Source organism: Dasypus novemcinctus, chromosome 30 (genome assembly GCF_030445035.2).
Source record: "Dasypus novemcinctus isolate mDasNov1 chromosome 30, mDasNov1.1.hap2, whole genome shotgun sequence".
NCBI lineage: Eukaryota > Metazoa > Chordata > Mammalia > Cingulata > Dasypodidae > Dasypus > Dasypus novemcinctus.
In genome coordinates this window covers 28,786,637-28,801,776 of record NC_080702.1, presented here as the reverse complement: position 1 = coordinate 28,801,776, position 15,140 = coordinate 28,786,637, and the positions used below count along the sequence as shown (strand labels likewise).

General features: G+C 65.1%; 1 protein-coding gene across 1 annotated transcript; it reads left to right on the top strand.

The window, feature by feature from the left end:
- The first annotated feature begins 535 nt into the window (after positions 1-535).
- Positions 536-15,055, top strand: MAN2B1 (mannosidase alpha class 2B member 1). Its single transcript, XM_058290268.2, has 24 exons — positions 536-738; positions 1,371-1,473; positions 1,641-1,814; positions 2,141-2,334; positions 2,868-3,000; positions 3,198-3,343; positions 3,733-3,849; positions 6,526-6,608; positions 6,685-6,805; positions 6,889-6,967; positions 7,071-7,180; positions 7,670-7,777; positions 8,055-8,171; positions 8,742-8,927; positions 9,888-9,985; positions 10,069-10,186; positions 10,866-10,984; positions 11,069-11,170; positions 11,338-11,425; positions 11,590-11,670; positions 12,008-12,244; positions 14,134-14,289; positions 14,378-14,480; positions 14,842-15,055. The coding sequence occupies exons 1-24, from the start codon at positions 586-588 to the stop codon at positions 14,964-14,966; spliced, it is 3,051 nt and encodes a 1,016-aa protein (XP_058146251.1). The 5' UTR covers positions 536-585; the 3' UTR covers positions 14,967-15,055.
- Positions 15,056-15,140: the final 85 nt, after the last annotated feature.

Genomic DNA, 15,140 nt, shown 5'->3' with positions numbered 1-15,140 from the left:
GAAACAGGATATCGGGTGCTTCTTGGATGGACTGGTGGGAATTGGGAAGAGCCCGAAAGGCTCAGGGCCCTCCACCTTTCAGGTCTGCACTCCAGGGGCAGTTTCTGAACAGAGGACCCTGGGAGCGCTGGCAGCCAGAGGGTGGACGCCTTCCGTCCCCAGCACTCCAAAGGCAGTTCGTTTACCCAGCTGCTCCAGGCTCCACAGGACAGGCAGGCACCCACCAAACCCTGCTGGCACCCAAGCTGGCGCCCAAGAGGGCTCCTGCCTTGAAGCTGGATAGGACACCCCAGGAACATATTCCGCCCCCGCAACAGACAGATAAACAGGGCATCTGGGAAAATCCGAGATCCCGCTCCCCACGGGGACACAGGGACACTCCGCGACCCCAAGGAGCCGGATGCTTTTGTCAAATCAGCGGCCCCCCGACGCCCCCGGGCTAGCGCCCTCTGGGGCACGACGGGTTTACGTGCCGCCCCGCCCCTGCCCCGCCCCCGCCGTCGCTGATTGGCCGGCCCGGGCTCGGGGGCGGGGCCTTCCCGGCCACTCCACGGCCGGGAGCCCCCAGGAGGCCGCGGCGGAGCCATGGGCGCGGACGCGCGGGTCTCGGGGCTCGGCGCCGGCCGGGGTGCCGCGGGGCCCCGGATGAGCTCCCGCGCGCCGCGGCCGCCGCTCCAGCCTCTCCTCTTCCTCCTCGTGTTGTTGGCGGCGCCCGGCGCTCGGGCCGCGGGGTACGAGGTGAGCCGGGCCGGCGGGCGGAAACGGACCCCGGGCCCGGGCGGGAGGCGTGGCTGGGTCTGCTTCGGGGGTGCTGAGAGAACGGCGGCTGCTGTGACACGGTGGCCCGGGAGCGTGCGTCGCTAAGAGGTCTGACTGTGCGCCTCCGTCTGTCCCATTCCCTGGCCCCGCGTTGGCCTCGCCTGGTCGTTGCAGGCACAGAACTGGGAGTGATTGGGGGTGGGGGGGCCTGCAGGACCTGGGCTGGGGGGCAGGGACTTCGGAACGCCAGCTTGGCTCCTCCACTTCCTGGCTGTGACCTTGGACAAGTCACTTCCCCTCTCTGAGGCTCTGCTCTCTCCTGGGACTGGGGATAATTCGACCCGCACCCCCACCCCGAGGTGGCCGCCTGGCCCTCGCGATGATTAATGAACTTGAGCTTCTCCTCTTCTTTGGCCCGGGTGTAAGTGAGAGCTGCCCTGGGGGCTGGGCCAAGCGGGAGCTGGATGTGTCCCCCCCGGGGAGCCACTGGCCTCCTCTGCCCACTGTTGGGGTCAGGCCCTCCCCCCTCTAGATGGAGGCTTCTCTTGGCCCCGCACCCCCAGCCTCCCAGGGTTACCCACGGGCTCTGTGTGTGTCTGGGGTCTCTGCAGATGTGCCCCAAGGCACAGCCAAACATGCTCAATGTGCACCTGGTGGCGCACACACACGACGACGTGGGCTGGCTCAAAACGGTGGACCAGTACTTCTACGGCAGTGAGTAGCCTGGGCACTGGCCCTGGAACCCCACAGGCCCTCTAAGCCCCTTGAATCCCTCCGGACCCTGTGCATTGGGGGTGGGGACATGCCTGGCTTGGGCTCCTGTGTCAGCAGTGACCCCCTTGGCTCTGTGGCCCCTGGCTGCCCGACTGCTGTCCCCACAGTTAAGAACGACATCCAGCACGCAGGCGTGCAGTACATCCTGGACTCGGTCGTCTCTGCCTTGCTGGCCGAGCCCACCCGCCGCTTCGTCTACGTGGAGATGGCCTTCTTCGCCCGCTGGTGGCACCAGCAGACAAACGCCACGCAGGCGATTGTGCGGGACCTGGTGCGCCAGGGTGAGCTTGCCCCAAGGAAGTGAAAAGAGGAAGCCCGGGCCAGCTTCCGTTGCTACCACCCAGGCTTCTGAGATGCTATCAGGTCATGTGCGGGGTGTACGTGCATGTGGTTCCACCTGCCTGAACTTCCATTTATCTGGAGAACTCCTATGCATCTCGCAAGGCCCATCTCCAGGGCTACCCAGGGAAACTTGCCATGTAGGAGGCCCTCTGCCCTAGGTCTGGCTACGCTGGGCTGGAAAGGGCTTGGATAGGCAGCCGGTCACCTACCCTGACCCCGCTCCTATCCCAGACTGCTGACCCCCACCTGGCCCCTCCTGGCACAGGGCGCTTGGAATTCGCCAACGGTGGCTGGGTGATGAACGACGAGGCCACCACCCACTACGGCGCCATCGTGGACCAGATGACCCTCGGGCTGCGCTTCCTGGAGGACACGTTCGGCGCCGACGGGCGCCCACGAGTGGCCTGGCACATCGACCCCTTCGGCCACTCGCGGGAGCAGGCCTCGCTCTTCGCCCAGGTGCTCCCGGGCCCACCCTGACCCCCCTGGGCCTGCCGAGCCCCCCCTTCCCTGGGGCGCTCACTCACACCCACCGCTGCCCCATCCCCGGTCCCCTGGGAGCCCACACCCGCCCGGGAGCTGTGAATCCCGCGCCTTTCCCAGGCCCTGCTGTGCCCCCGCTCCCCGTGGTGCTGGCTCCACGGCTCTGACCCCGGCTCCTCCCGGGCTTGGGGACAGCTGGACGCCTGGCCTGCCTTTAAACCTGCTGCATTTCCTGTCCCTGCCCTGGCCCCATCTGTCCTCAGCCCGGGGAGGGGAGAGTTCTCCTGGAACCGGGCCTGTCCCCTCTCGGCTTGGGCCCAGCTTCCTCTCCAAGCTGGACCAGGGAGGGGGGTTTGGCTGTCCTTCTGACCCTTCCCTAAGCTTGGAAATGAGCTGGTGGCCCCCCCGATTTCCACCTGCACCTGAGTCACCAACCCAAGCCGGCCAGAGAGGCGGACGCTGATTCAGATCTGCCTTCTCCTGCGGCTCTGCTCCCGCCCCAACCCCAGATGGGTTTCGATGGCTTATTCTTCGGGCGGCTGGATTACCAAGACAAGAAGGTGCGGGAGGAGATGCTGGAGATGGAGCACGTGTGGCGGGCCAGCGCCAGCCTGCGTCCCCCCGCCGCCGACCTCTTCACGGGTGCGCGTGGGCCCCGGGCGGCCCCGGGCGTGGACTCAGGCTCCCTGTGTCCCTGTGGAAATCCATAACAGTTTATGAGCAAGGACCCGGCAATTCCCTCTTGCCCGTGGCCCTGCAAAATCTGGAGCCTGTCCTGGGCGGGGTGGGGGGGGTAGGCTTTGACCCCAGGGGGGGCTAACCCTGGGTGCGGCCTGCAGGTGTGCTCCCCAACGGATACAACCCCCCGGAAGACATGTGCTGGGACTCGCTGTGCAGCGACAAGCCGGTGGTGGACGACGCCGGCAGCCCCGAGTACAACGCTGATCAGGTGGTGGAGTACTTCCTGCATCAGGCTGCCGTCCAGGTACCCCCAGGCCCCGACGGCGTCCACCCCAAGCCGGGCCCTCCCCTGACCCAGGCGCCCCCTAGCTCTCCCCGTCACCCTCCGAGGACAGCAGCAGCCCACTCGCCGGCACCGGGGCCCCCTCCTGGGCTGGGGTGCGTCCTTGCGTGGCAGCCTCGTCCCTCCCCACTGCAGGCAAGGCTGGATGGCGCGGGCCTCAGGGCCCTTGTCTGGGGCCCAATGGAGCCGTCCACACCCGCTGTTTTTCTGTTCAGTGGTCCCACGGGCCACACTTCCACACCTTCACCCACGCCCGCATGTGCGCTGACACTCTCTGTATACCCGGGATGCACCTGTGTGCGGGAAAGCAGGTGGTGCACCTGCTCTGAGACCTCCCCATCCGCCCGCAGTCCCAGCATTACCGAACTAACCACATCGTGATGACCATGGGTTCAGACTTCCAGTACCAGAACGCCAACATGTGGTTCAAGAACCTGGACAAGCTCATCCGGCTGGTCAACGCCCAGGTCAGCTGGCAACCCCCCACCCTGTGGCGCCCGCGGGTGGCCCCGTGTCTCTGCGCCTCGGGCTGAGCTAAGCGCACAGCTTCCCATGCTGCGGGAGTTTGTTTTGGCTTCCCAGCGGCTACAACCTTTCTGTGCAGGGGGTTGGCGGGACAACAGGACTCACTGGCTCCTGGTGCTGCAGGCTAGAAGGCTGGAGGGCTCGCCCCCTCCCAGGGTCAGCGCCTTCTGGCCCGCGGCATTCCCCGGGGCTCCGGGCTCTTCCGTCTCCTGGCGATGCACATGGGGTGCCTTCCTGCCCTGGGCCCCGCTGACCTCCAGCTTCCGGCTGCTTCTGGGGCTCCCTCCCCCGTGTCCAATCTTCTCTGCTTATCAGGCTCTCAGCCACACGGGGCCAAGGCCCACCCGCCTCCAGCTGGGGCCACACCCCACCTAACAGAATAGTCAGGAGACCCACCCCAGAATGAGGGCCAACTGGGGGCCACCGTTCCACCCACCGACAGTTTCCTATGGCTGCTGCAACAGACGGCCGTAAACGTCGTGGCTGGAAGCCACAGAAATTTACTGTCTTACGGTTCTGGGGGCTAAAATGCCCCGGTCCCCATGGGCTAAAATCAAAGCGTCAGAAGGGCCAAGCTCTTTCTGGAGGCCTGGGAGAGCGCCCATTGTCGGCCTTTTCCAGCTCCTAGAGGCTGCCTGTGATCTGGGGCTCGCGGCCCCTTCTTCCTCCTCACGGCCCGTCCTGGCCTCACTCTGGCCCTGCCTGCTGTCACATCTCCTTGGGTGACCCCCTCTTCCACTTTTAAAGACCCTGGTGATTCCATTGGGCCACAAGGAATATCTCCCTACTTAAAGCCAGCGGGTTAGCGACCTTTCTCCCACCTGCTGCCTTAGTTCCCCTTTACCAGGCCACCTCACATCGGCACAGGTGCTGAGAACTGGGAAGTGGTGCATCATTCAGTCCGGCCCAGCTGTGCTGGTGGGACATGCGTTTGTGGTCGTGTGGGCAGGGAGTGTCTCACGTCAGCCTAGAAACTTATCTCATCCTCCATCGAAAATGACACCCTTCCCGTCACCCGCATCCTCAGAGTTGTCTACCTGGGAAGCTTCCAGGGCCTCACCCCGCCCCCGCTCGCTCCCCGGGCTGCCATTTCACCAGCTCGGCTCTCGCTAGGTCAGCAGGGTCCTTCCCCAGGTCCCTGGTGCCCGCGGAGCCTTCAGCCTCTCGACCTCTTCCTCCTGCCCAAGTCTTGTCTCTCGGCTGCCAGGATTCCCCGCTGTCTCGGTCTCTCTCCTGCCGCCGCCTGCTCCTCCACCCACTCCATTTGACCAGTTCCGGAAATGGACTCTGTGGGTTCAAACCCTGGCTCTCCCACTTCCTGGTCTTGAGATGTTCTTAGCCCTGAGTGACTTGGTGTTCTCCTCTATAAAATAGGCATAATGGTGGTCCCTACCTGATAAGGCTGTTAATAAGAGTTGCTTTTCTTTAAGTTTTATTGTACCATAGATACAGTATAAATACCCCATTTGAACTGCTTTCAAGTACACACTTCAGGGGTGTTGTGTCGTCATCACCACCATCCATTACCAAATTTCTCCATCACCCCAAACAGAAACTGTCCCTATCAAGTGCTAACTCCCCATTCCCTACATGCACCCTTGCCCGGGTAACCCGTATTCTAATTTCTGTCCCTATGAATTTACAAATTCTAATTATTTTGAATAAGTGAGATCCTATGACATTTGTTCCTTTGGTGCCTGGCTTATTGCACTCAACAACCGTGGCTTCAAGGTGCATCCGTGTTGTCGCGTGTGTAATTAGAGTTTCATGAGTCATTTGCATACAGCAGTAAAACAGGGCCTGACAGGTAATAGTGCTGGTGTTAGTGCTGGTTTATGATATTATTTCTGGCTGAAAATGTCCTGCTCCTCTTTGATGACACCAGCTACAATGCCTCCTCCTCCAGGAAGCCTTCACCCAACTCCAGGCTGAGCCCTTGCTCCTTCCTCTGGGCTCACACCAGCACCCGTGAACCCCTATGTTGCCACATGGAGGCCACTACAACCAATGGACTGTTGGAGGTCTCCTGGGACTTCCCTAGAGCAGCCCCTGCCCTCTCTGCCTCTATAGCATGTGGGCGATCGGGGACGCAGGGAAGGACTGTGCTTGCTGAGTGAGCCCAGTGTGTGTGCAGATGTGGAGGTGTGTGTAGTCCCCCATGCCTCCTTCGTTTACCCAAATATTTACTGAGCACCTCCTGTATACTGGGCACTGGGGAAACAGCTTGAGCAGAACCAATGTCCTTTTCCTTACCCTGCTCCTGCCTCCACCTCCCTCCGTTGAAAGGAGCTTCCATTCATTAGAAACACGGTGACATTTGGGATCTGGCAGTGCTGAGAAGTGATTATTCCTGCACTATAATGTTACCTTTCATTTTTCCACCAACGGTTTTAATCATAAAATTGGCGTTATTAGAAAAGTTTAGTAAAGATCACGGTTACGCTTGCACCCCGGTAGTCTTTCAAGGATAAGATTTCTTTGCCAAATGTTCATTTTCACCCTCCATCGCTCGTTTGCACTCAAATGCGTGTTTAGAGCGTCTGATGCCTAAATGTGCACATGCGTGTGAGCCCCCCCCCATGCCCCCGAGGGCTCACCCCCCACTCCTTCCCCCACAGCAGGCCAAGGGCAGCCGCGTCCACGTGCTCTACTCCACCCCCGCCTGTTACCTCTGGCAGCTGCACAAGGCCAACCTCGCCTGGTACCTGGGGGCACCGGGAGGCTGGGGGGGGGGGTGTCCCCGGGCTGTGGCCGGCCCTCAACGCCCCCGCCCCCAGGTCGGTGAAGGAGGACGACTTCTTCCCCTACGCCGACGAGGCCCACGCGTTCTGGACCGGCTACTTCTCCAGCCGGCCGGCCCTCAAACGCTACGAGCGCCGCAGCTACAACTTCCTGCAGGTGGGGGGGGGGGGCGCCCGGCTGTGGGGGCGGCCCCGGGGGTCCCGCGCAGGCCCGGCCGCCCCAACACGCCCCCTGCCCAGGTGTGCAGCCAGCTGGAGGCGCTGGCGGGCCCGGCGGCCAACGAGGGACCCTACGGCAGCGGAGACAGCGCGCCCCTCGGTAGGCGACCCCAGGCGGGCCCCCGGCCCCCTCCGCCGACGCGGGCCCTGGGGGTCGGGCGGGGTGTCCCGCGGAGACCCCGGAGGCTGCCGGTCGCCCGCAGGGGAGGCCATGGCCGTGCTGCAGCACCACGACGCCGTCAGCGGCACCTCCAGGCAGCAGGTGGCGGACGACTACGCGCGCCAGCTCGCCGCGGGCTGGGGGCCCTGCGAGGTGCGGGGCGGGGCCTGCGGGGTGCGGGGGCGGGGCCTGCGAGGGGCGGGGCCTGCGCGGTGCGGGGCGGGGCCTGAGGGGTGCGGGGGCGGGGCCTGCGAGGGGCGGGGCGGGGCCTGCGAGGGGCGGGGCGGGGCCTGCGGGGCGGGGCCTGCGGGGTGCGCGGGGCGGGGCCTGCGAGGTGTGTGGGGCGGGGCCTGCGAGGTGCGCGGGGCGGGGCTTGGGCGGTGCGCGGGGGCGGGGCCCGGGGCGGGTCCTGCGAGGTGCGCTAGGCGGACCCTGGGGCGGGGCCTGGGAGGTGCGCGGGGCGTGGCCGGCGAGGGGCGTGGCCTGGGGGCAGGGCCTGAAAGGGCTCGACGGGGAGGGGTTTAGAGCCAATGATGGGGCCTGGCCTAGGGGCGGGGTTATCAAGGGGGCGTGGCCTGGAGGTCACGGGGCGGGGACCGGGGTCGGGCGTCCGCAGAACCCGCCCCCACGCCCTCCCCGCAGGTGCTCCTGAGCAACGCGCTGGCCCGGCTCAGCGGCTCCAAGGAGACCTTCACGTTCTGCCGCGAACTCAACGTCAGCGTCTGCGCGCTCACCCAGACGGCGAAGCGCGTGCGCGGGCCCGGGGGGCGGGGCCTGGTCGCCAGTGGGCGTGGTTAGGGGCGGGGCTCGAAGCGTCGGTCCCGCGGGTGGGGTCGAGACGGGAGCATCCTCGCAGGTCCCCCAAAGCGGGGTGCAGAGGAGGACGAGGGACCCAGGCCGACAGCGTGGGGCCCAGTCAAGCTGGAGAGGGCCCGGGCGCGTGGGCCACGTGGCTCTTGACGTGGCCTCGCCTGGCAGGTGCTCCCGGGCAGGCCTGCTGTGACTCACCTCTGACCCTCCCCCCCAGTTCGAGGTCATCATTTATAACCCCCTGGGGCGCAAGACCGATTGGATGGTGCGGCTGCCGGTCACCAAAGGCGCTTTCCTCGTGAAGGACCCCAATGGGAAGAGCGTGCCTAGTGAAGTGAGCCCCCGGATATGCCCCCGTGAACAGCTCCGTGCTGTCTCCCTCCAGGGACACCTCCCACCCCTGCCCACCTCCCCCCACCCCACCCCCGTTCCCTGCGCACGCCCCCTTTGCTCCCCCACATCTCTCTCCCTCCAGCGCATCTGCCCCACTATGCATATCCCCCCAGGAAGATCTTTTCTATCTGTGATTATCCCGTTGATCCCGGGAGCCCACTCCCCACGAATCTTCTCCCAGATATCTCTTTCCCTCGCTCGTCCTCATAGCTCGCTTGTCCCCACTTCCTCCCTCCCTCCTCTCCCCTCCCACTATCTCGCTGCCCTCCCAGGGGATATTTCCTACTTTGTGACTCTCCTCTGCAAACTTTTCCTCAGGATTTCTGACACTACGCCCCATCCCCTACCACCCCCACCCCGCCTAAATTTCTTCCCACCCCCTCCCAGTTACAGGAGTCCTTCCCACCTTGAATTTGACCTGCACTCATTTCACACACACACACCCCACCACGTATGTGTGGCTTTCTATGTACTCACAGGATCTTGACTTGGTTTCCCTCTCTTCCCTCAGGTGGTGACAGTTCCCAGCTCGGACATCCAAGGGCCACCCCCCGAGCTGCTCTTCTCAGCCTCAGTGCCCGCCCTGGGCTTCAGCATCTATTCAGTGGCCCGGGTGCCTGATTGGACACCCCAGTTCCACCCCCTGTCGCCCACACCCCTCAAGCCCAAGGCCCACCTCCTGACCATCAGAAATAAGGTGAGACCCCTTTTGACTCCCTTCCCCACCTCCGTGACACATTTGACTTTTCGTGGTGAACTCTGTGAGCTTGAGCCAGAAAGTTCATGGATGAGCGCCAACCCCCTGTCCCCCCATCATTGTGTGTCCCCAAGCAAGCCCCCTCTTTCCTCTGAGCCGCAGTGTGTCTCCTGAGGCTCTTGTGAGGACCCAGTGTGATCAGAAGTGATACCTAGCACATACGTCACTGCAGCTGGCTGGTGGGGGTTGCAGTGTCACATGGGGAGGGGATCAGGGAAGGCCTTCCTGACAGGGTGACATTTAAGGGGAGACCCGCGGGAAGAGCCGAAGTGATCCAGGCAGGGAGCAGCACCCTCAGGAGGAGGAGGGTGCTTGGTGTCCGGGGATCCCCAAGGAAGCCCGTGTGGCAGAGGCAGAGTAGGGAGTGGGTGGCAATGAGAGGGGAGGGCAGGGAGGGCAGATTGTGCAGGGACCACGGGAGGACTTTGTTATCACGAAGAAGCCACAGGAGAGTCTCAGGGTGGCATAAAGACTGCCCTTATGCTTCCTCCATTTAAAAAAAATGCCATAAAAGTTAAAATTAAAAGTCCTTCTTCCCGACATTGGTATAAAGATGAACTTAAATTTAATCTAGTCTGGGTTCATTATTGTTATATTCAAGCTTCCTACCCTTTCTAAAATAAGTTAAAATGGAAACTATTCCCGCAGGCCCCTAGGTCTGGTTTCTGCCTGGGCTGCGGAAGTAGGTCCCGGTCCATAAAGGGCTAGGATGGGATTTAGGAGTCGCGGGCGCCCCCTGGCGGCCTGGGGGAGCAGCCTAGGGTGGGCCAGCGGGGAAGCCGGGAGAGGCACAGTGGTCCCAGAAAGTGGGAAGCCCGTGGACAGTGAGGAGTGACGAGGAGGTAGGGGTGAGTCCAGGGTCGCGCTCGTCCCTGACGGCTGTCCCTTCTCCCTGCCCAGCACATCCGGGCTGCCTTCGACCCCAACACGGGGCTCTTGGTAGAGCTGGAGAACCTGGACCAGAAGCTCGTGCTGCCCGTTGAGCAGGCCTTCTACTGGTGAGCAAGGCCCACCTGGGCAGGGAGGGGCCCCGAGGGCAGCCAGGGCCCCCGTGCCTGACGCTCGCCCTGCCCGGCCCCAGGTACAACGCCAGCATCGGCAACCAGTACAGCTCCCAGGCCTCAGGTGCCTACATCTTCAGGCCTGACCAACAGAAACCACTGCCTGTGAGACACTGGGCTACGACCCGCCTGGTGAAGGTCTGAGGCCGGGAATGATGGGAGGAGATTGGAGGGGAGTGGGGTTCAAAATATGGGGAGGGAGCTGGGGGGAGCAGTTGTATCAGAGTTACCCAAAGGAATTGCCTATAACAAGACAGAAGGTTCTTTCCTGCTAACAAGTCTGGCTGGGCCATTCAGGGCAGGTGGGTGGCTCCACCCTTTTCCATCTCTTTGCTCCGCCTTCCTCAATGTTCAGCTTCCAGCTCATGATTCAAGGTGGCTGCTCAAGCTCCAGCCATCACAGCTGCATTCAAGCCAGTGGGAGAGAGAAAGGGGCAAGGAAGAAAGTTGTTCACCGCAGTTTGATCGCCTTCCACTGGGCAGGCTGGGGTCACACAGCACCTTGTGGCTTTGGGGAGCCTGGGAAATACGGTCTTTATCCCAGGTTGCCATGCAACAAGGTGGAGTCATTAGTGTAGAAGGAAAGGAGATGGGGTGATGGTGAGCAAACAAGAGTGTCTCCCTCCAGGATGATGTGGCTGAGCTGAGGGGGAGCAGTGAGGGCAGCACACGGGTCAGGTGGGGGAGGTCAGGGGCTTCCCAGCCTGTGTCCTCGGCCCTGCCCCTGACGTAAGCCATCATGGGGTCCACATCGGGGGGGACATTTGCTGGGCTCACGGCTGCCCGCCGCCCCCCACCCTACCCCCTGTGCCCGCAGACATCCTTGGTCCAGGAGGTGCACCAGAACTTCTCGGCCTGGTGCTCCCAGGTGGTCCGCCTGTACCCGGGCCAGAGGCACCTGGAGCTGGAGTGGACGGTGGGGCCGATACCCGTGGGGTGAGCGGCCCGGGACTGGGGCGAGGGCTGGGGTGGGGCACCCTTCAGGCGAGGCCCACAACTTTGCCATCCCATCGGGTGCAGCGAAGGCTGGGGGAAGGAGATCGTGAGTCGCTTCGACACGCCGCTGGAGACAGGTGGACGTTTCTACACGGACAGCAACGGCCGGGAGATCCTGGAGAGGAGGTGGAGCGGCTGGGGACGCTGGGGGCAGGGGCTGGTCTGGGGTATCTTGGGGACCAGGGGTGGGGGAGGGGCATTTGCTGAGAACTGTGAGTGCGGGAGGGAGGGGTGAGGAGTGGAAGTGGGGCCGGGCCCCAGGCGCCACCAGACCCCCCCTTGCCCCACTCCAGGCGGGATTATCGGCCCACCTGGGACCTGAACCAGACTGAGCCGGTGGCAGGAAACTATTACCCCGTCAACACCCGCATCTACATCACGGTACCTGTGCCCTGCCCCCCAGCCTGCCCCCACCTGCTCCCTCCACCCTTCTCCAGCGCGGGGCCACCCCTCTTTCTCAGCGCCTCCCGGCTGTCCTTGGCCGCCGCCGTCCACCCCCAGGGCAGGCTGGCAGCGGGTCCCCTGACTGTGGCCCCTCACCCCAGGACGGGAAGGTGCAGCTGACGGTGCTGACCGACCGCTCTCAGGGGGGCAGCAGCCTGCGGGACGGCTCCCTGGAGCTCATGGTGAGTGGTCAGAGCCCCGCGGGATCTCCGCCACCTGCCGGACCCGGAAGCCCGGTTCTCTCCTGTTCTCTGCTTAGGTGTCCCCCCTCTCGGCTTGCTGAGACCCCCATTCCTATGTGAGACTTCTCTGTGCCATTTGGAAAGTCCAGTCCTTGCCCAGGACCCCCCAGGCCCTGACGTGCCCCGGCCAGGCCCTCCTTACCTCGTGGGGCGCCCCTCCCCGGCCCTCACCCACATCCTCGTCGATCCCCCCACCCTTTCACCTCTGAATCTGGGCTCTCCCCCCAGCCCTTACCCCACCTGACCCAGGCACCCCCGCCCTGGCCGCTCTCTGCAGGTGCACCGAAGGCTCCTGAGAGACGATAACCGCGGCGTGGGGGAGCCGCTGGCGGAGGCGGGCGCGGACGGGGAAGGGCTGTGGGTGCGCGGCCGCCACCTCGTGCTGCTGGACAAGGCCGAGGCCGCGGCCGCCGGGCACCGGCTGCAGGCGGAGCGGGAGGTGCTGGCGCCGCAGGTGGTGCTGGCCGTGGGCGGTGGCACCCCCTACCGCCGCGGGGCTGCCCCTCGCAAGCAGGTGAGGGGCTGGGGCGGGGAGAGGGAGGACAGGAACTTCCCGCGGGGGGTGCTGCCAGCGGGACCCTAAGATAGCCCCTGCCCCTAGGCTCAGCCAGGACCCCTGGGCGCGCCGGGCTCAGTCCCAACCCAGCCGCTTCCCTCCTAAAATGGGTCGCGCTGCAGCCACAGCTCACACCCGGCCCCGCCCCTCACACCCGCCTCTAAGCTCCGCCCCATTACGCAGCAGCCACAGCCCCGCCCAGACCCCGCCCCTTGCACCCGCCTCTAGGCTCCGCCCCGTTACGCTGCAGACACAGCTCACCTGGCCCCCGCCCGTCGCCCCGCCCCTCGCACCCGCCTCTAGGCTCCGCCCCGTTATGCTGCAGCCACGCCCTTTCGCTGCGCTCCTTCCTCAGGTTCAGCCCCTGCAGCGCCCCAAGTCCGGTAATCTGATGAGAGACCCTTTTGGGCTCGTACCCAGGGAAGCTGCAGGCCTCAGCCTTGCGGGTCTTTGGCTCCTCCCCTTCACGGTCCCCCACGCCTTGCTCCTCCAGGCTGAATTAAGCCCACCCTCTACTGCTCAGCCCTCAAGCACCTTCCCTTGCTGCCCAAGTCCCGCCTGTCCCCGGTTCAGCCTCGACCTTACATTCCAATTCTAGTCCGTCATCCAAGTTCTGCCCCTCCCTAGCTAGGCTCCGCCCCCTGGGGTTCAGCTACTTCTTCCAAGTTCTGCTGCTCCACCGCACATCCCAGCGGGGATGAGTTGTGCTCTTTCCCACCACAGCCCCGCCCCTCGAATCCTAAATCCCGCCCATCCCGAGTGAACCTTGCCCACCCTGGCCAAGCCACACCCACCCAGGCTCCAGACACAGCCCAGGCCTTCCAGTTCAGCCCCGCCCACCCTAGCCCACCCCAGTGTAAGCCCCGCCCCTTCTCCCTGAGCCCGTTTCCTCCCTGGCTCAGCCCCGCCCTTCCTCCTTAGCCCTGCCCCTCCAGGCTGAACCACGCCCATCAAGCCCCGCCCCTCTTAGTCAAGCCCCGCCCCCACGTGTGGCGCTGCTCGCCCGGCCCCAGGCTCAGCCCCGCCCTCCCGTCAAGCCCCGCCCTCCTACATATGGCACACCCACCCGGCTCCAGGCTCAGCCCTGCCCCTCCCACCTGAGCCCGTCTCCTCCCTGTCTCAGGCCCGCCCTTCCACCGTAGCCACGCCCTTCCCCCGTCAAGCCACGCCCACCCTGGCTCTCGGTTCAGTCCCGCTCTCCGGGCTTAGAGCCGCCCACTCCACCCCAGCTTCAGTCCTGCCCTCCCGGTCAAGTCACGCCCCATATAGGCTTGCCCACCAGGCCCCAGGCCCAGCCCCGCCCCTCCCACGTGAGCCCTTCTCCTCCGGGGCTCAGTCCCGCCCATCCACCTTAGTCCCGCCCCTCCCGGTCGAGCCACGCCCACCCCGGCTTTGGTTCAGTCCCGCTCTCCAGGCTTAGTCCGGCCCACTCCATCCCAGCTTCAGCCCCGCCCTCCCGGTCAAGCCCCGCCCTCCCACCTGTGGCACGCCCGCCAGGCCCAGGCCCAGCCCCGCCCTCCCGGTCAAGCCCCGCCCTCCCACGTGTGGCACGCCCGCCGGCCCCAGGCCCAGCCCCGCCCTCCCGGTCAAGCCCCGCCCTCCCACGTGTGGCACGCCCGCCGGCCCCAGGCTCAGCCCCGCCCTCTGGGTCAAGCCCCGCCCTCCCACGTGTGGCACGCCCGCCGGCCCCAGGCTCAGCCCCGCCCTCTGGGTCAAGCCCCGCCCTCCCACGTGTGGCACGCCCGCCGGCCCCAGGCTCAGCCCCGCCGTCTGGGTCAAGCCCCGCCCTCCCACGTGTGGCACGCCCACTGGCCCCAGGCTCAGCCCCGCCCCTCCGGTCCCTGCAGTTCTCCGCGCTGCGCAGGGAGCTGCCGCCCTCCGTGCACCTGCTCACGCTGGCCCGCTGGGACTCGCGGACCCTGCTGCTGCGCCTCGAGCACCAGTTCGCCCTTGGGGAGGACTCGGGCCGCAACCTGAGCTCCCCCGTGACCTTGGACTTGCGGGTGAGCAGAGGTGGAAGGGGACAGAGAGGGGGAGTGGGGAAACCCGGCTCTGCTCTGACCATTCTCACCTGGCCCACCCACGCCCCAGGACCTGTTCTCCGCCTTCACCATCACCCAGCTGCGGGAGACCACGCTGGCTGCCAACCAGCCCCGGAAGGCCGCGTCCAGGCTCCAGTGGAACACGAACACGGGTGGGCGCCTGCCCGGGGGCGGGGGCTGGGGCGGGCGCGCGGCGTGGGGAAGCTGGCCAGGCCCGGCACAGAGCGCAAGGGGCTGGGGCGGGTCCAGCGAATTAGCCATGGGCCTTGAGGGCTTGGGGACGGGGGTCCCGCTGCAAGATCGAGATTTGAGTCTAGGGGCCACGTCTAGCTCTGCCAGGCACTGGGGAGGGACCTGAGGATCTGGGGGTGGTCTCCCGGCCCTGGGAAGCGGCGTGAGGTCCTGGGGGCAGATGTGGGGGTGCAGGGCTGTGTCCAGGCCGAGGCGGGGAGCTGGGCTGGGGAAGGTGGAGGAAGGGCTGTGCCCCTCATTCCTTCTCTTCCTCTACCGCAGGCCCCGTGCCCCAGACCGCACCCCCGGCCCTGGATCCTATCGCTGTCACGCTGCGGCCCATGGAAATCCGCACCTTCCTGGCCTCTGTCCAGTGGAAAGAGGATGGCGGGACGAACCCTTCGTGAGCCCGAGGCCCTCCTTTAGGGTCAGAGACCCCCCGCCCCCCGCTGTGCTGGTGCCAATGACCGTCATTAAAATGCCACCACCAAGCCCAGCTCAGGCGTGGCTGAGCGTTTTTTCGGGATGGGGATAGAATTTCTGACCCAGAGAAGTCAGACACCCTCCCTCCCTCCAGGCTG